At 45.4% G+C, this 19,290-nt stretch overlaps 2 protein-coding genes across 2 annotated transcripts; one reads left to right on the top strand and one right to left on the bottom strand.

The window, feature by feature from the left end:
• Positions 1-702: 702 nt before the first annotated feature.
• Positions 703-6,023, bottom strand: LOC138721328 (retinol dehydrogenase 12-like). The gene is made up of 7 exons (XM_069858334.1): positions 5,916-6,023; positions 5,707-5,825; positions 4,855-5,010; positions 4,584-4,688; positions 3,980-4,189; positions 2,960-3,149; positions 703-1,075 (listed from the first exon to the last, which is right to left on the bottom strand). Exons 1-7 carry the CDS (start codon positions 6,011-6,013, stop codon positions 973-975), a joined length of 981 nt encoding a protein of 326 aa, XP_069714435.1. The 5' UTR covers positions 6,014-6,023; the 3' UTR covers positions 703-972.
• Positions 6,024-7,859: 1,836 nt separating this feature from the next.
• Positions 7,860-19,264, top strand: VTI1B (vesicle transport through interaction with t-SNAREs 1B). The gene is made up of 6 exons (XM_069858322.1): positions 7,860-8,006; positions 12,573-12,631; positions 14,286-14,477; positions 15,753-15,926; positions 17,846-17,907; positions 18,986-19,264. The coding sequence occupies exons 1-6, from the start codon at positions 7,892-7,894 to the stop codon at positions 19,080-19,082; spliced, it is 699 nt and encodes a 232-aa protein (XP_069714423.1). The 5' UTR covers positions 7,860-7,891; the 3' UTR covers positions 19,083-19,264.
• The last annotated feature ends 26 nt before the right edge of the window (positions 19,265-19,290 follow it).

Raw genomic sequence — 19,290 nt, 5'->3', positions numbered from 1 at the left:
CAGCTGTTCAGCTCCAGGTAGTTTGCTGTCAAAGCTGAAATCTCAGCTGAAATTGTTTTATGTTTGACGTAGTTGAGATATTCGTTACTCATTCTGCTTTCTTTTCTAGGTTCTAAAGTCATTTAAAGTGCAGATGGGGGGGTTTATGGTGTAAAAGTTGTCACAATCTTTGCTTAGTGCTTCACAGGAAAGATGTTAATTTTTTTTTTTTTAAATAAGATAACTTGCCTATGCACAGTCATGGCAGTGCTGCAGCTTTTAACCTCCCAGACACCTGCACCCAGGCCAGGGTTCTCAAGATACATCAACCCTCATCTGTAACTGACTGCAGTCAGTGGACATTTGGGGCCAAGATACTTCTGTGGTTAGAGTCCAGCTTCTCTAGAAGAAGTTTCTCTAAGCAGCTAGAGAAAAACAATTAATTCCAGTTCCAGACTTCACCTAGCTGGCACAGAAAAGCCAGTGCCAGTTTCTGTGTGTTTGAGAGCATGTGTACTGCATGTAACTGCCAGAAAACTTAATACCCTAAAGTACTTTCACTCTGCTGGGTTAAATAGTAAGGAACTGAAAATAACCTCCTAGAACCTAAGTTGAGAGTCCTACATTTTTACTATTGCTGTTAAGGGAAAAAAAAGCTTTAAATAAAGGTAATAATTTCTTGTTACTTCATGATCTAAAACTAACATTGCAACCCCCGTTTCTATTCTAAAGTCAGCCTATGGCTGTTGAGTGAGACAGCAAGCAAAGGTTGCTCCCTGCATCCGTGCTCTAGTTCTTCAGCTAGGAAGGGGGACGGGTTGCTTTATAAATCTTAAGTGTATTATTTCAGAAATTCGCATTAGATTCAGTCCACAGAGCCATCCTTAGAACATCGATACTTTGGCTGCCCTAGTCTTGAGGTCTCTCAGCAGCACTTCTCCGAGGAGCAGCATCACTGGGCTCAGCCAGGTACATACTCGAGGCCTGTGCTGCTCAGTCCCACTGGATGCCGAGGAGTTCACAGCTCACACTCCAGAGCTTCTTTGCTGTCTCATCATCCCGACCCCGTGGAGATACGTATGCTGGCTGGCAATCACTGTAAGAACAACATTTTTCATTTTTACTTCTTAAGTCTAAGATTTGTATTAAGATAAGGGAGTTGCTTTCTGTCATCTTAACTTCAATTGAAGGAGGGTGGGAGGCTATCCAGCAACAAGCCAGGGCTGGTGCTCAGCCACCCTGAGCAAGCTTTCTCTCTGGCTGACTAGGGCAAGTCTCTGCCAATGGCACCAAGAACTGGCAAGCAAGTCTAGCTCTATCCTTTGTCTCAACTCTGAAGAAACCTATATGTGCTATAATGATAATGTACACCGAAGAGTGTCACTGAAATGATTTATAAATGCTAACCAAGCTTCTTCAAGAGCACCTTTTCTAGCAAACCCCCTAAAAGCCACTCAAATAGCCCTTCATTCTATTTATCCCATCCTATTCCTTCCACTATATTGCTTGTTGCATGAAAGGCAAAGCTGCCCCAGAACAATAATACTGTAATAACAGTGTACAGTTATCCCCTTTTCCATTATCCTCTGAACTGTGGCTCCTTTCTTCTCAGCTTGGGCAATCAGACAGTGGTCTGTCTGGAACAGAGATCACATCTTCTCCTCTGTAATGCTAGATGGTGCAATAACATGGGACTTTAAAAGAACAGAGGTTATTTCATCTCGTAAGATTACTATCCAGCCTAGTGCTTTTTGTGCCCTTGTAGCTCTGTCTCTGGTGTTCCTGAAATGACTCTGCTGGGGATTCCACCTGTCTTGCTGTGGCATGCAAATTCTTTTCTTAACATCTATACTTGTGTTTTATATTCTGTTGCCTGGAAAGTGAAAAGGATTTGGGGCTAGTCCAGTGTAAATTGTGAGTTATGGCTGAAGCTGCTCATTTCCCAAGTCCAGAACTCCTTTTTTTTATGAGTTTAAAATCTGTCAGTTTCCTGTACTCCAGCATATAAATGCTCCATTTATATCCTGGGTCAGACAGTCATCCAGGGAAGATTAAGACATCTATTTATATATTCAAGTCTGATTAAGATGGTACAAACTCCCAAGTGAAGATCAAAGTCATTACAGAGACTAATCTGGTCACATATCACAAGTGGAAAGCTCTGCAAAGATGCAAAAGCTCCAGCAGTATCTACATGGAAAAAAAAAAAAAAAATCACAATTTTCATTATTGTTACATCGCTCTGCACCGAGTAGGAAGCCGACAGACATGAATCTGCATGAATCTAGGCTTGATAACATGGTGGAGCTGCTCTGGGCTGTAGTTTTGGTGAGGCGAAAAGGCAGGACTGTGCAGGGTCCTAGAGTGAGTCAAAGAAGTTAAGAAAGAACGGGGTTTGTCATAGGAGCTACATAAGACAGGCTGCAGGACAGAGCAGTAATCGTCCCAGCAGGAGTCCCTCCCAGCTCGTGGGATTGCCGTGCTGCAGAATCAAGTTATTTTGTCACGCGCCAGTCCTGAAAAATCTCATCTCCTAGCTCTGCAGCACCATGGGCCCTCCTGGCTCCCTGGGAGCACAGGCCCCGTCAGCTCCAGTAGGGTAAAGCTACACAGAGAATCAGAGGTCTTGCCAAGATTGACTCAAGTGACCTCATTAACTGAACAGCTCTACTGAGGAGTGATTTGTCCAAGTCTCAGATCAGGATTAGAGCTCTGAGCATGTGACAGGTATTCCTGCACTTTAAATACAGGGATATTCAAAGATGTACAGGACCTGCTATTGCATGAAGCGTTGCACAGGTCCGGAATTTCTTCTAACACAATATCCACTGCAGTAGATCTGGAAGGGGTAATGCTCCAGTATTTGTCACCCTCAGTCTTACCAGCCAGCCTCTTACCCAATCCCTCCTTAATGGAGAATGACACAGTAGGTCTCATTTTCCTCAGCTGACAAGGTTGCTTTCCATCAATTCACACACACCTGAAATACTGTCCTGTCACAGAGTCTAGCTCCTCTGCTACTGCGCAGTAGATACTGGTCTGAGCTCCTTCCCAAGGTGTCTTCAAGAAGAATGAGAATATTTTCCACAGCCATGTCATTACAAATGAGTGCCGGACCAGCTCCGAGTGGACAGAACCAGGATGGAGAGCATTTGCTGTGACTTTAGTACCTATGGCAAAAAGAAAGCAGTCCAGGACAAATCAGCATGCGTAAGGCTGCCTTTAAGAAAGGGTAATATACCCCTCAATTCTACCTGCAGATATTCTGCCCTTAAAGGATGACTCCAGGCAGGGATAAAGGAAGAGTAAATAAGTTCTCTGTAGTTACTGCTTGCTGGAGCATGCCCTGCTCCCTTCCAAACACTGCAGTCACTACATGCAAAACAGAATGCTTGGGGGCCTGGGTGCTAAAACAGCAGCAGTTTCCACCAGGCTTTTGAGCATACCAGCTTCTTTTGATTTACTGTATTTCCTAGAGAAGACACTGTTTCTGATTTAGTAAAATAAATACTATGTAAGTTTATGAGAAGGACTGAGTGCCGTGGCTGTGACAGATGTTGTGACTTGAGAGATACTGTCTAGTCCCTGTGCTTCCGTTGTACAGGCCACCAACATTTAAGGCAGCTGAGTACGTGCTACCTTTGCCATTGGAGACTGCAACTGTCATTCAGCGCACTCTGTTTTTTCAGCCTCCAGCCACATGCCACAATGGTCTGTGTGGATGCAGCTAGTTTTTTGACGGGCACCAAAGAAAAATGAAATACATTCAACTGTGACAAGCTACTAAACTCTGCCCTGTTGTTTTAATGAAAATTGGTGTTTTCAGTCTCCTGGTTCCACAGACAAGAGATGTTTTCCTGCAAAAAAAAGCTGTCACTGACCCTTGCCTCAAATAATTTTATTTCTGCATAGCCCATCTCCAGACCTTTCTTCAATCCCCCCTCATCCACAGTGCTCAAAAGTCAAGCAGAAAGACACCCTGCTCTCCTCTGGGACTTGCCTTGCAGCCGCCTTGCCAGCTCCCGGGTGAAGAGCACATTGGCCAATTTGCTGTGACAGTAGGCGAGGCCGCGGTTGTAGCTCTTCTCACCGTGGAGATCATGGAAGCGGATTCGGCCTCCGTGATGAGCCAGTGAGGACACATTCACGATGCGGGCTGGGGCAGACTGCTTCAGGCGCTCCAGCAACAGGAAGGTCAAGAGGAAATGACCTAGGGGTGAGAGGAAATGTCACCCTTCTCCAAAGAGTTCTCCTGGTGGAATTCAAAGTACTTACAATGTATTACTTACTCATTATATCTTAAGGGTGCTCTCATTTCAAGTCCAAGGAAAAGAACATGCCCCTAAATCAATAGCTACATTTCTTTTAGATCATTAAGTTCTTAGCTTAAAAAAAGCTGGTGCTTTCATACATTTTGAATGTTGCAGGTAACAGGTACAGATAGTTAAACTGAGCCCTTGATAAGCAAATACGTTACACTGCATCTCCAGAACTCTGACTCTGCCCCAGAAACGAAGGACAAGGAAGAGGAAATCTGAAAGCAGGATTCCTCTCTGGCATTTTGCTACAGCTGTTGAACACAAACATGACTTGACTGGCCTTACCAAGATGATTAACTCCCAGGTGCATCTCAAAGCCATCAGCAGTCTTGGAGTAAGGGCACAACATCACCCCAGCATTATTAATGAGAATATGAAGTTCCTTCTCCTCTGCAAGAAGCAACAGATACCCTCAAACAGGGAAACAGAGACAAAAGGCAAGCAAGGTGACACAAGTCAGCCTGAGTTGCAGCCACATCGCTTCAGTAAAATAAAAGAGCTGACAGCAGTCCTTGGTAAAATATTCTCACTGAAAAGATGGATCTAGAGACTGTACCTGCTAGAAATTTCTCAGCAAACTCCCGGATGGAATTTGTATTAGCCAAGTCCAGTTTTCTCACGATGACTTGCTCATTCCCTGTCTCTGCTCGGATTTCACTGGCTGCAGCTTCTGCCTTCGCTGTGTCTCTGCAAGCGACAATCACCCTCGCACCTGTAGGGGGGGAACCAGAAACAGAGCTGAGATCCTTGGGGCATGCTGGATGACCAAGGCTACGACACGCAGGCTGACCACGCACAGTGCTTACAAACGACGAGTTGTTCCTCTAGGGACCCGGCATCAGAGTGCCCGAGAGGAACAAAGCCTTTCATTCTATATTCTTAACTCCAGTCCAGCCCAAAGCTGTTTTCACACCAGGACAATACACATCTGAAGCGATGATCTGAATGTTCTCCCAGGTCAGAAGGGTGTCCCACAACGCTAGTAAGACAGGGTTATATCTGTCCATAGAATCACAGAATCACCAGGTTGGAAGAAACCTCTTGGATCATCGAGTCCAATCATTCCTATAATGGGGGCGTCAAGCCAGGAGCACGTGAAGGTATTTGGATTCCAGCCCGGGTAATTTCTAAATGGATCTGAACAGGTAGTTTAATCTCCTTACCTGTTACCCAAAAAGCATTTAAACCAAATTGTCTCAAAACACGAATAACTAAACCGTATGGCAGGGGACCTACGGCACGTCCAGCTTCCCAGCAACACCAGGAACCCTCCAAACAGTTGCAGCGCATTTTTCAGGCCACGAGGCGCATTGTTGGGAGTCCAAGCAACGAAACCAGCGGAGCTGCCGGGGTTGCGGCCCCCGACCGCCCCGACCGCCGGCGGGACCCGCCGCTCCTCGGGACTTGCCTCTCCGCGCCAGGTCCCGGGCGGTCTCCTTCCCGATGCCCGTGTTGGCTCCGGTGATGACGGCCACCTTCCCGTCCAGCCTGGCCGCGGACCGGCACCGGCTCCCCGCCACGTACCTCCTGCGGGAGAGGCGACGCCGGTCACTGCCCAGCACCGCGAACCCCCCCCCACCCCCGCCGCGGGATGGGAGGGACGCGGGTCGGACCCACCTGATGTAGGGCGCCGTCACCAGCAGCAGCACCGGCACGGACACGGCGGCGCCCAGCGCGGCTCCCCAGCAGCTCAGCATCGCCGCCGCCCGATCCATCCCGCCGCCACCGGGCACCCGCACCGGCTCCGGCCCCGACACCGGCCCCGCCCCTGGCCGCGCCCCCTCCGCGCGGGCCGCGCCCCCTCAGCCTCACCCCATCGCCCGGACACGCCCGCTCCCGCCCCAGACACCGCCCACCGCACCGCGCAGGCCGCGCCCCCTCAGCGCTGGTCCCGCCCCCGGCCTAGGTCCCGCCTGCTCCTCCACGCAGGCCGCGCCTCTTTCGCGCAGACTACGCCCTCTTCCGTTCTGGCACCGCCCCTCCTCCACGCAGACCGCGCCCCCTTCTACGCTGTATCGCCATGGGCCACGCCCCTTTGTACAGGCCACGCCCCCTTCGTCTCACACCATCGCCCGGCCGCGCCCCCTCCGACCAGACAGCGCCCACCACTCGAAACAGGCCCCGCCCCCTCCGCGCAGACAGCGCCCACTTCTACGCGCAGACCACGCCCTTCACCACGCCGCGCACCCACTGGTCACTCCCCCTCCACTCTGGCCACGCCCCCTGCTCATCCCCTCGGCCCCTCGGCCCCGGCCCTGCCCCGGGGCGTTCAGCCGCCGTCCCTCGCAGCCCCCGTGCGACACCGGGGGCCCAGGCGCGGGTGGCGCTGCCTCCTCGGAGCGCGGGAGGGGCGGCGGAGGAGCCTTCAGCCCGGAGGAGACGAAGCGGGGACCTCATCGTGTTCGCTGCTCCCTCACAGGGGAGGAGGAGCAGCTGATCTCTCTCTCTGGCGATCGATGAATGGCAGGAGGATGTGTCAGGGGCGGGCTAGGGTGGATAGTGGGGAAGGTTCTTCAGTGAGAGGGCGGTGGCGCACTGGAACAGCTCCCCAGGAGACTAGTCGTAGAATCATAGAATGGTTTGGGTTGGAAGGGACCTTAAAAATCATCTAGTTCCATTCCCTGCCATAGGCAGGGATGCCTCCCACCAGACCAGGCTGCCCAAGGCCCATCCAACCTGCCCTTGAACATCTCCAGGGATGGGGCAGCCACAGCTTCCGTGGGCAGCCTGTGCCAGTGCCTCAGCACCCACACTGGGAAGAAATTCCTCTTTAAGTCCAGTCTAAATCTGCCCCTCTGCAGTTCATAGCCCTTAACCCTCATCCTGTCACTACAGGACTTTGTGAACAGCCCCTCCCCGACTTCCCTGTAGCCCCTTCAGGTGCTGGAAGGTCACTATAAGTTCTCCTCGGAGCCTTCTCTTCTCCAGGCTGAACAACCCCAACTGTCTCAGCCTGTCCTCGTATGGGAGGTGCTCCAGCCCTCTGATCATCTTTGTAGCCCCCTCTGTACCCGTTTCAACAGCTCCATATCCTTCTTATGTTGAGGATTCCAGAACTGGACACAATACTCCAGGTGGAGTCTCACAAGAGAGGAACAGAGGGGCAGAATCCCCTCCCTCACTCTGCGTTTGGCCTTCGGGCTGCGAGCTCACACTGCCGGCTCATGTCGAGCTTCTCGTTGGACTCAATGATCCCGTGGGTCTTTTCCAACATAGTGATTCTGTGATTCTGCGTGATTCTCATCAATCAGCCAAGCCCGACAATTCTCAGAAAGCCCTTGGGCAGGCACGCTGTGTGGATGCCGGGGTGTCCCTGCGGGGATGGAGCTGGACTCGACGATCTTTGCGGGTCCCTTCCGACTCACAACACCCCTGAATCTCTGACTCGGGAGGGAACTACAACTCCCAGCGGGCGCTGCGCCCCGCGAGGCCCCCCACCCTCCCGCGGCGGCCTGGGCAGCGCCTGACGCGGCGGGTTGGGGGGCGGTGCTGGGCGGGGGCTTTTCGATCAGGCGGCGCCGCGGACGCCCACGGGCGCGCAAGCGAAGGGCCCCTGGGCGGTGGAAGCGGGCGGAGGGAGGCGGGTCCCCGCCATGGCGGGCGGTGGTTCCGGCTCCTCCGAGCACCTGGAGCGGCTGCACGAGATCTTCCGCGTGCTGCACGGAGAGCTGCGGGGCGGCCCCGAGCGGCTGCGGGGCGGCGCGGCCGGTGAGGCGGGGCCGGGGGCTGCTCCGGGGGTGAAGCCTGTGTTACGGCCGGGCGGGCAGGCCCGGGGCGGGGGCCTTTGTCAGGCCTGGGCGACGCTTGGAAGTGATCTCTGTCAGTCGTGTGCAACGAGACAGGCTGTTACAGAATATATTTCCCACTTACATGCGCACGTATAAATTTTCCCAGAAATCTTACGCATATTCTATTACTTTCCAAGGTCTGATTTTAATGTTGTGAACCTTAGCGACAGTCAGAACTAACTTGGAGTTGGCTAACTTGGAGCTGGCTACAGCTCTCTGCTTGGCCTTGGCTTTAAGATAGATGAAAACTCCAAACAGAGGTGATTACAGAAGAGACATCTGTTCCGCGCAGATCATACTGAACACAAGGCGTTACCATCTTCAGGGAACAAACAGTATCTAGAAAACACCATTGTAAAGAAATCATGCTATCAGAGGGACATTCCGTCTAACTTTCAAAACCCACAACTGCTTAGACGAAACTTAACTGTACTTTAGCTTAAATCAAAATATTCCTAAAAGGAAGTTGTGGAGAGGAGGGAGCTGGCCTCTTCTCCCAAGTGACAGGGGACAGGACAAGAGGCAATGGCCTCAAGCTCCACCAAGGGAGGTTCAGGCTGAACATTAGGAAAAAAAATTTCATGGAAAGGGTCATTGGTCCCTGGCAGAGGCTGCCCAGGGTGGTGGTTAGGTCACCTTCCCGGGAGGTGTTTAAGGGACGGGTGGATGAGGTGCTGAGGGGCATGGTTTGGTGTTTGATAGGAATGGTTGGACTCGATGATCCAGTGGGTCTTTTCCAAGCTGGTTATTCTATGATTCCACTTTGAAATATTCCACTTATTATATCAGTTGGACTCTTGTTTAAAATCTCATCAGCAGAACTAAAAGCGGTTTTTTTATCGCAACTTTCTGCAACCATTTCCAGACTTACCGGAGAAGAATTGTATTCCAAATGACTGTCTTAAAAGTCTGGTTTGTGCACTACCTGCCCACACACAAGACAAAATCTGTCATACACAGAGTTGTATTAGAAGCAAAACTTGGTTTTACGGGAATTCTTTATTAGGTAGTGATAAAACACTGACGGAACACTTGTCTCTAAGGGCTTGGCATTGTACTTCTGACTCATTTCTTGATACTTGGCAATATTTTGCAAACCGGAAAGGGAAGTCATCTGACAAGGAGAATTTTACCAGTGTCACCAGAACTCTGATTAAATCCTTCATCTGAGAAATGTGACACACAGTTGTTGTGAGCTGCTGTAGCTCAGCTTGTGTTTTGTCCCACAAGAAAGTGTAGAGGCTGTCAGCCGTGGTCTGCAATAGTCTTGTTGTGCTCCCAGAACTGATTCGTTTCACACATTTAGGTGTAAAATCACAGAAATGGTTTGTTCAGAGCATACCACTCTGTTCTATATAACAGAGGCTGTGAAAAGCTCATTGTTCCATTTCTTACCTGGCTTTCCACTTCATAGTGAATTGAATTTTGGGCTGCTGTTCTCATCATTACTCTTTCCAGAAAGTCTAGGAACAGGAAGGTATTCAAACCTCCAAATGACAACTTTCAAAGCTGATTTAATTTTACCAGTGGTTGACAAGACTAAGAAGTGTAAGAGAAGAAATACCCTTGCCTGTAGGAAATTCTTATTTCCTTATAGAGAGGCAAGTGGTCAGTTTGCTGAGGTGAAGCTTTGTCAGGTCTCTGTGGAACAGGGGTAGTTTTGAGCAATAACTGCTGAGTGATGGTCTTAAGTGAAGTGTTTACAGGCAGCGGCTTGTGCAATGCTTGTGGATTTTTTTTTTCAACACATTACCAATAATTACAGATAGACTTTTCAGACATGCTATGAAATTTCAGTGACTGTTCTATTGTTGAAATTTGTTTCTGAAAAAAAACCCAAGCCTGGTAGTATTTGTGGGAAGTATTTCTGACAGACTTTAATATAAGTCAGGAGTTTGTCTATTTGGTGAAGGTGTTCCACTCTACTACTGCGCTTTGTTTGCTTCTTGTCCTTATCGGGGGTGGTATCTTTATTTTTTGAGTTATTTGCTCTTGATTACTTCAGGAAGTGATAAGAGATATCTCACATACTCTTTTGAGATGATTGACACACTCCTAAACTGGAAGAAAGACAGAACCTATAATCCTTGACACGTTTTGGTGGTCAGAAGTTTGGAAATGCTGATTGACTTTATATAATAAGATAACAAATCCCTAGCTCTAGAAACAAGGTTTTTTTGTTGGTTTTTTTCCTTCCCAATAAGTAAGAAGGAGTTTTAAGTAGCTTGGATCTGTTTCAAATACAGATGCTTTCCTCTAAATGAATTAAGTTAGTCATGCTTTTCAGCTGAATCTATTTCTAACTGATTGGAAATAAATCAGCTAAATGTTGATGAGCATGTGGGTAATGTTACTGTGGCTTAAGTACTTTTGACTTTTACTGCCTTAAAAAAGTTGCCACAATGTACTTTTGAGTCACAGTTCAGTCCAGAGTGCTATGACTTAAACTGCTCAAAATATTCTGGCATTTCTGTTAAGCCAAATCCATTATAATGCTTTCAGGCCACTTTACCTGAGTCCTTGGTGGTGTATAGACAAAGAAAAGTCTCAAGTCATTGCAGTTTGACTTTTGGAAACTAGCATTGCTTTGGCTGTTGATTTATAAGTGCACTGTCATCTTCATGTGCTTGGGGGACACAAAAGAGGTGAAGGGCTGCTTTTTTTTTGTTGAGGCAGTAGGTTTTGGTTAGATTGAGAGAGCAGTTGTTTTAAGAAGGCGCTATGTAAATCAGATTAGTGAAATTACTTGTATGAAAGAAAATATTGACTTCCGAAGGCTGCTTTCCTGTAGCTCTTGTCCATGATTTCTCTTGCAACCCAGCTACACAAAAATTGCATTGGCACAAACTTACACAGCAGTAAATCATGGAAGAAGTTGAGGAGAGCGTGTTTAGAATCTTAATCTTAAGTCAGCATTTCCTCCTGAATAAACGGGGATGTGAAACCACATTTCCTGATACCAACTAGCATGTAGTATGATAACAGTTGTCATGTAGCTTAGTCTGTAATAATTGTGTATGGTACTTGAGAGCACAGCTTCTTGTTAGATGATGGGTTTCAATTCTGTTTTCAGTTCTCCTACAGCTCAGATTCTGGGGTTCTGAAAAGGAAAGCCTACAGCTTAGGCATGTCCTGTGTATGTGAGGACTTAGAGAAAAATGTTTTGATTTTTTCAAATTTTTATTCTCTGTTGAGAGCTTTGTGGTTTAAAAACGGCTTCTTTTGCAGAGGACCATATTTACCAAAAGCTATTATGAAGTTGTTATTTTACCACAATGATGTTTTCATAATGCTGTCTTTAATTTTGTCTTTTAAGTTTAATTGAATTAGAGACATTTTACCAAGGTGATTTTCTGCATTTTTTGCTACCCAAAATTTTGTTTAAGACTGAATCATTCTCTCCTGAGAGATGGGCAGCCTGATCTAGTGGGATGTGTCCCTGCGCATGGCAGGGGGGTTGGAACTGGGTGATCTTTAAGGTGCCTTCCAACCCAAGCTTGTCTGTGATTCTGTGAATTAGACTATTGCACATTTATAAGATTTCTGATAGCATTTAGTTTCATTCGCAGTGCTCTACAAGAGTCCTCTGCTGGTCACCTTCAGTGCTTCTGCAAAAGCTTGTAAAACGTATTTTTACTGTGTTGCGATAAAGAGGAGTTTCAGAATTGTACTTTCATTGATCATGGATATTAGAGAGGTGTGATGGTTTTTTAGCACATGCAAAATACATCTCTTAAGGTTTTGTTTAAAAATATAGTAACAGTGGTGAAAACCACTCTTTGGCCTCCGAAGACCCAGATACAGGATTCTTAGCAAGTGTCTGTCTCAAACAACTGAGATGTATATTTTTGTTGACTGATTCAAACAACTGATGTTGTTCCAGAAGAGGGAAGTTTTGGGGCATTAATCCATTAATTTAAGTTGATACCTTGATGGCATCTTTAATCTCCGAGTGCTCTGGAGTGCTTATCCCGTTTACCTAGTGGTAGTGACCACAAGAATGCAGTGTCCTATCTGTCAGGAACTTCAGGGATCACTTGGAAATGCAGATTGACTTGATGTTCGATTCAAATCCCAGCTGTAGTTTCAGCCTTCAGTAACCTTGCCAAGCGTGTGCAAAAACTAAGGAATATTTTTGAGCTGTTTACCAAGATGTCCTCTTTCTTATCCTTTCATGTTAGAAGTTTTTCAAGACAATTCTGTCAGTGGAGAATGGAGGATAATAATAGGTCAAAAAAATATTTTGGATTTGAAAAATGACTTCTGTCTACCAGAGGTAGTGGCCAGCTTTTTGAAGGGTGGTTTCTGCATGCCCCCTCGCCCTGGCCTTTTGAAAGCTATTCTAAGAACAGGATGTTCCTGTTTGAGGTAAGTTTTGACGTGACCTCTCTGTAATCAGCCGTCTGTGGCAGCTTCCTTGTCTATAATGGATTGAGTTGTTGTCATTTTCTGTAGATTACTTGACATACTACTTTCTCTTCCACAGAGGAGAAGAAAAAACTACTTCGAGAATTTGATGAGAAACAGCGTGAAGCAAATGAAACGGTAAAGATAATCCAGACTTCTGGCCTTTCTGACTGGTTGAAACATTGATGCTTTAAAAAGGGCAACACCTCCAAATTTCACTTTCTTTATGGTTCTTATGCTGTCAAGCAAATGTTGTATTTTTTTAATCTGTTTGATTCATTGATCTGATGGTGTGTCTGGGTTTGCCAAGAGCAATCGTATCTATCTATATCCACATATAGATATAGACAAATATACATGGGTATTCATACAAGCTGGTGAAGGGGCTGGAGAACAAGTCTTATGGGGAGCAGCTGAGGGAACTGGGGTTGTTTAGCCTGGAGAAGAGGAGGCTGAGGGGAGACCTTATTGCTCGCTACAACTACCTGAAAGGAGGTTGTGGAGAGGAGGGAGCTGGCCTCTTCTTCCAAGTGACAGGGGACAGGACAAGAGGCAATGGCCTCAAGCTCCGCCAAGGGAGGTTCAGGCTGGACATCAGAAAAAAATTTTTCATGGAAAGGGTCATTGGGCACTGGCAGAGTCTGCCCAGGGAGGTGGTTAATTCACCTTCCCTGGAGGTGTTTAAGGGACAGGTGGATGAGGTGCTGAGGGGCACGGTTTAGTGTTTGATAGGAACGGTTGGACTCGATGATCCTGCAGGTCTTTTCCAACATAGTGATTCTGTATTCTTTCTTTCTTATGTTTGGTTTTAATATAAACTTCGATTTGTTGAATAAAGGAGAGCGATAGAGGTGCAATTACAATTGATAGAGCTTGTAGGGAGGGCACATGGAGAATCTGCTTTTTCTTTTTGCTTTTTTTTTTCCTATTGTCTCTTTTTCATGTAAGTCTTAACCCATGTGATCTTTCTATTTTAGTCTGATAGTTAAGCATCAGGGACTTCAAATGTTTGAAACCTCTGTTGTGTAGGGTTCCTGGACAGCAGGTGCCATGGAACTACACAAGCCCCTGGATTGCCTTGTCCTTTTAAGCAAGACGTTATGGAGTAAGCTTTCTTTTCTTGTTAATGTGTTATTTCATAGAATCATAGAATCACCAGGTTGGAAAAGACCTTTTGGATCATCAAGTCCAACCATTCCTATCATATTCCTATTTGTTAGGATGGGTTTAAGTCACAGTGTTCAGAGAGGTGCTTCGTTCCTCTGACTGGGTTTTATTGAGGTGGATCTATGTAGGTTGTGGTGATATATCAAGTGTAGAGCTCATACTGTGAGAGAACTTATATTGGTGGCCAGCTTTAAGCATCACTAAATGTTGGTGTGAAAACTCCCACATCCAGAATCTCAGGTTTTACAAATCCCAACTCCAGTTACCAGGCCCAGATGTCCAGACTATGAGTTTAGTGGCTTGCCCACCTGTACAATAGATCACTGTTTATTGCACAAGTATGATGAGAAGGTGATACCCGTCCTATAAATGCTTAAACAATATGAAAGTGAGAATTGCACATTTTGAAGTTAGTGATGCTTCAGAAAAAAGTCAGGTGTTTACATTTTTTTTTTTTTGAGGCCTTATGTATCTGAGAATCCATGCAGGCTGAACAGCGTTAGGCAGACTGGTGTACTGGATACATAAAAACATGTGAATCCCTTCTGGTAGTGAGTTTTGAGTATAGCTGCCGATGAAAATAGTTTCGATGCTTTGAAAAATAAAAATTTTTCTTTTGTTAAAGCTGCGGGAAATGGAGGAAGAACTGAAATATGCTCCTCTGCCTTTCCGCAACCAAATGATGAGCAAAATCCGGGCCTACAGAAGAGACCTCTCCATGTTCCAGAGAGAGATGAGAAGCACAGATTTGGGATTGGGCCCTGGAAGTCAAGGCGACATAAAATATGGAATCTTCTCCACAGAAAATGAACAGAGTGTGAGAATTAGATATGAATTTTATTTAGGGGTGCTGTGATTGTTTAAATTACAGATATATTGTTTACAGTTTCTACTTTAATCTACTGAGCTTCTGTGCTTGTGTAACTCTCTGTGTATCTCTCTGCATGTAACATGAATATCTTGGGGAGAAGGAACATCTAGACCTTAAAGGAGAGCTTTTCTGTTCTAAAACAAAGATATGAGTATGATAAAATTAAGTCCTTGAATACCACGCGATCAGTAACTTACACAACATTCTGTACTGAAATGCTTTAGTTCATCATTTCCCCTACCGCAGTAAAACACCACAAGTGATGCTACTGACTGAGAAGAAAGGTTAACTGATCTATTTTTAAGTCTCCAAAAATAGCAAAATGTGTGAATTATGCACTGTGTGCACAATTCTTTGATAGAAATTTCTTTTAAGCAATCAGTCCAAATAAAGAAAATGTAAGAAAATGTAAGAAGTCATCCTCTGGCACTTTGTTCTCTCTGGATGTGCTGCTGCAGTGCAAGAAATACACCAGTTTCTTTGTTTCCCAGATATGCTTCAGTATATCTGAGCTAGTGAAACTGAATCTGCTCATTATCTTTGAAGTGGTATCTTCTGTATAGAAAGTTCACGGAGCTGGGCTTTCTGCTTGTCTGCCTTAGATAAGAAAGGATTGAGAGAGGCTCTTTTCCTTAGTATCTCGTTCTGCCGTAGCCTGGCAAATTTTTATATTTGATTTCTCGTGATTGGTTCCTCTAAAGGCTGAGAGCAGGGCAGTAGATTAGACTTTCTGAAGCTTAAGAACACACTTTATTTTGAGCTACCTTTTGACCCCAAGGTCAGCAAACATTTCTTATCCTGTAGCTGAGGCTGCATGAAAAGAGGATCTTTGTTACTTAGCAGTCCATCTGTTAGTGCTATTTGTTCCTAATTCTTTTGACTGTGTAAACTCTTAATGGTCTCCCTGGCAACCAACCAAGAATTCACCAATAAGACTGAATTTAGAAATCAGTAAGAAGAAAAGTTAGTGTCTGGAAAGCAAAGGTGATTATTTTCATGTTAATGTCCTTTGATGGAAAAGTGTGTCTTCCTTTTTCAAGGTTTAACTACATTTGGCCATAATCTTAAAATATGAGCACGAACTCTGGGACTAGATCAGTTAACACAAGCAGTACAGACAGCTCATACAAGTGGGTGGCCTATGGATTCATGTCCAGACTTTTTAATATGTCAGAAACCTAAATCCTCTCTCTTTGTGCTAAGCTTATGTTATTTTTTCAGACCAATCTGCAGTCACAGAGGGTGCTGCTTCTCCAGGGAACAGACAGCCTGAACAGAGCCAGTCAGAGCATTGAGCGCTCGCACCGAATTGCTGCTGAAACGGACCAGATTGGCACTGATATAATTGAAGAACTTGGGGAGCAACGGGAGCAACTGGAACGCACCAAGAGCAGAGTAAGTAGAGCAGCTGTGGGTATTGTACTGAAACTACCTGATGCTGTCTTAGTGGAAACTGTGTGCCAGTGATCACTCTCTGAACCCTCCCTAGACATGGCAATCCAATTGATGCTTCTGCAGACTAAATCTAGGCTGCCACCTTTCTACACTGTGCTCATAAAAGGAAAATATTTATGGTAAAAGGGCCCAAAGTATGATGGCCAAATGTTTATCGCTCTGTCTGTGCAAGATTGGATATTAGACCTAGAAACCTGCTAAAGAAAAAGAGCTTTACTGGAGAAATTGCAAATTTAAAAAAACAAACATAGAATTGTAGAATGGTTTAGGGGTGGAAGGGACCTTAAAGACATCCAGTTTGAAGCTCTGCCGTGGGCCGGGACACCTCCATTAGACCAGGCTGCCCAAGGCCCCATCCAACCTGGCCTTGAACACCTCCAGGGAGGTGGCATCCACAACTTCCCTGGGCAACCTGCCTTGCCACCCTCATTGTGAAGAATTTCTTCCTAATGGCCAATCTCAATCTTCCCCCTTCCAATTTAAAGCCATTCCTCAAAATGCTAAGGAGTTGCCCACTACTAAATTACTAGTAAAGGTTTAGACTTGGGAGGCAGTTCTAATGAAATGAAATTTAACAGAAGTTACTCTAAATACTAACTTTCCAATATTTGTAGGCTTGCTAAGGAGGGGGAACACAGTGTCAGACAAGATGCCTGTTCCTCATCATCGGGTCAAGAAGCTGCTTCTACTGTGGAAGCTTGAATTTGTTTTGTGTTCACATATATGCAAAACTGAGAATTTGATTCTTGAACTAACAAAGTGATGGTATTTTCTGCGTGTACAAGGGATCCTGAGTATAAAACTTTTAGGCAGGTGACTTGCAGGGGGACGTGTTTGGCACATAAACATGCTCAGCCAAAACAAAAAGCATCCCTCTTTTATTGGAAGCTCTCTTTAATCCTTTCAACAATTTCCCACATTGGGGTTGGAGATCAGGAAAGCAAATGCAATCTTAAGATTTGTAGGTATAGTTTTTGTCTGTTCTTTTTCTCGTTAAAAATATCATAGTCCTTCAAGCGTGTCAGTCTATCAGCAGTTGTTCATGAAGCTGTGGCTCTTACTGTGAGCCTTTCAGGTATTGTAGGGCTGAATTGTATTAAGCACACATTCCAACTAGAAGCAGACTTTCTTCTTGCTTGGTCTTCAAGAGGAAAGATTGGGAATCTAGTGTGCTTTGAATGGACTTGGTTGTTTCCTTCCCAGCTTGGTCCAGCACATACAGTCCAGTGGCCACACATCATGAATCCTGATTCTGTTTGTGAGACAACAGCTTTTTCAGTTGTCTGTAACCTTACTTACTTACATGCTGCTTAATAGCTACTGAGAAACACTTGACAGTTCATTTCTGAGCGCTGCAAAGCTGAAATGGATTATCTATTATCAGCTGGGACCCACTGGGTCACCTAGACCTGTCAGCACAGCATGGTTCTGTGCTAGAAACTGAAGTTTCAGACAGTTCCAGAAATGCGCTGGGGAGAACAGTCAATATCATTGTCTTCTGGTGTCAACAACTAGAGTAATGAAATGAAATGTAATGAAAGGAGCTACTACCAACTTTCTGATATTTGTTTATTATCTGTAGGGCAGAAGGAGATCCTAAATTGCATATTTTTGTATGTATCTAAGGGAAGCATATATGGAAGTCTTTATTTCCTCCCTAGAAGGGAGATAATGTTTCCAGTTTGTAGTGTGAATAGAGAACAATGTTGTCTCTGAATTTTGAGAATACCTGGTTAGCTTTGATCCCGCTCTTAACTGTAACATTTTGACACCAGCTACTTCTGGTGCCTATTTACAAAGTTGCCCTGTGTTTGTTCCTCTGGCAAATAACTTCTGGGTTGTGGTGTTTTTTTTTTAAGTTGGTGAATACAAGTGAAAATTTGAGCAAGAGTCGCAAGATTCTGCGTTCCATGTCCAGGAGGTGAGTAACACAACCAACTTAGGGCCACGCTTGACAGGTTGCATTGTCCCCTGCTAGTCTGAGGTGAAAAATAAAGACGGAAGCATCAGCTGGAACTGCAGGGAGGTTTTAGGGAATGTGTAAACAGAATGCTGGCCCATGTGCAGGAGTTAATTTGTGTTTTCTCCTCTCTGGTAGTTACTTAATGGAGTGGAGGTAGTTGAACGCCCCTAAATTTGTGCCGCTTGTTTATTATAATTTGGGGTCTTGAACCATCTTGCATGATAAATTGCGGGGAGGGATTTGGACATAAGCACATTACAGTGAGCTGCTAATGGTAACTTTAGATGCAGCTCTTTGCTATTCAGGTTGGAAAACACTGTGTCATAAATCACTGCAGCATGAAGTGAGTTAGATGTCCAATGGCACAGGCAAACCTGTTTCTTTAGCCCGTAGCAGTGTCCTAGAGAAGCTAGGCTGTCCTATGAGAAACTGGGCCTGACCATATACTGTTTTTATGACTAAAGCCTTGGCTGCTTAAGTGTATTTACAGTTTCTTAACAACATAGTTCAGTTATCCTTACAAAACAGTTCATGGAGTGTGATATTTCCAGTAATTACTTCTGGCCTCACAGACTTCCCCCTACACCTGTCACTAAAGGAAGTTGCAGTAACTTTATAACTTTCAATAGGGAGAGTGTATTATTATTTCAGGATTTTACAGTTTTACTGATTTCCAAGTAAAAGCTCCACAATGTGGGTTTTAGCACGGGAGGAGTTAAACTGACAGTTTTCTCTTTTCTTAAGTGAATGAATAGGCACGTATAGAGCAGAACGATCTACCTTATGGGGCGGGGGGGGGAAGCAGGAACAGAACTGCTGCTGTTGGAGTGAAGATTCAAGCAGGATTTTCAGAAAAACTTGAGTAGGAAATGACCAAGTTTATCCCTTTCTGGTTGTTAGGAGCTCAGTAGCACTTTGTGGCCTAACTGAAACAGGGAGGATACTGAGTGAAGGGAAGGTGGGGATCACATTACCTTGAATTGAGGGGAAAAAAAAGCTATCTAGGATTTATTTTTTTGTTATTTTTTACCTCTAGAGTAATCACAAATAAGCTGTTGCTGTCAATGATCATCATCCTGGAACTAGCCATCCTAGGAGGTGTGGTCTACTACAAGTTTTTTCGCAGTAGATGAATCTTCATGCCTGAAGAGAAGCTTTTCCCACGACTGAGGAACCAGGTGGACTGTCTGTTCCCTTTGAATGGCTGAGGACGGCACTGTCTCACGGGACAGCGTGTTCATCTGAAACTGTACTGACGCTAGAAAGACAGAGAATTGGAGTAAAAGGAAAATGCAAAGACAGACTTGAGCTGCTGGTAAGATTACTAAGAAGGTAATAAAT

The sequence above is a fragment of the Phaenicophaeus curvirostris genome, chromosome 5, assembly GCF_032191515.1.
Source record: "Phaenicophaeus curvirostris isolate KB17595 chromosome 5, BPBGC_Pcur_1.0, whole genome shotgun sequence".
NCBI lineage: Eukaryota > Metazoa > Chordata > Aves > Cuculiformes > Cuculidae > Phaenicophaeus > Phaenicophaeus curvirostris.
The sequence above is the reverse complement of the archived record's forward strand: the minus strand, read 5'-3'. Positions and strand labels throughout refer to the sequence as shown.

Bases quoted from the DNA above. Each gene is read 5' to 3' on its own strand.
- LOC138721328 (XM_069858334.1), bottom strand. From the start codon at position 6,013: ATGGATCGGGCGGCGGCGATGCTGAGCTGCTGGGGAGCCGCGCTGGGC. The intron at 5,826-5,915 runs GTGGGTCCGACC...CCTCTCCCGCAG, and splicing joins GTGACGGCGCCCTACATCAG to GAGGTACGTGGCGGGGAGCC. The intron at 4,190-4,583 runs GTAAGGCCAGTC...TCTCACCCCTAG, and splicing joins CCTGGGAGTTAATCATCTTG to GTCATTTCCTCTTGACCTTC.
- VTI1B (XM_069858322.1), top strand. From the start codon at position 7,892: ATGGCGGGCGGTGGTTCCGGCTCCTCCGAGCACCTGGAGCGGCTGCAC. The intron at 12,632-14,285 runs GTAAAGATAATC...CTTTTGTTAAAG, and splicing joins AGCGTGAAGCAAATGAAACG to CTGCGGGAAATGGAGGAAGA. The intron at 14,478-15,752 runs GTGAGAATTAGA...TTATTTTTTCAG, and splicing joins CCACAGAAAATGAACAGAGT to ACCAATCTGCAGTCACAGAG.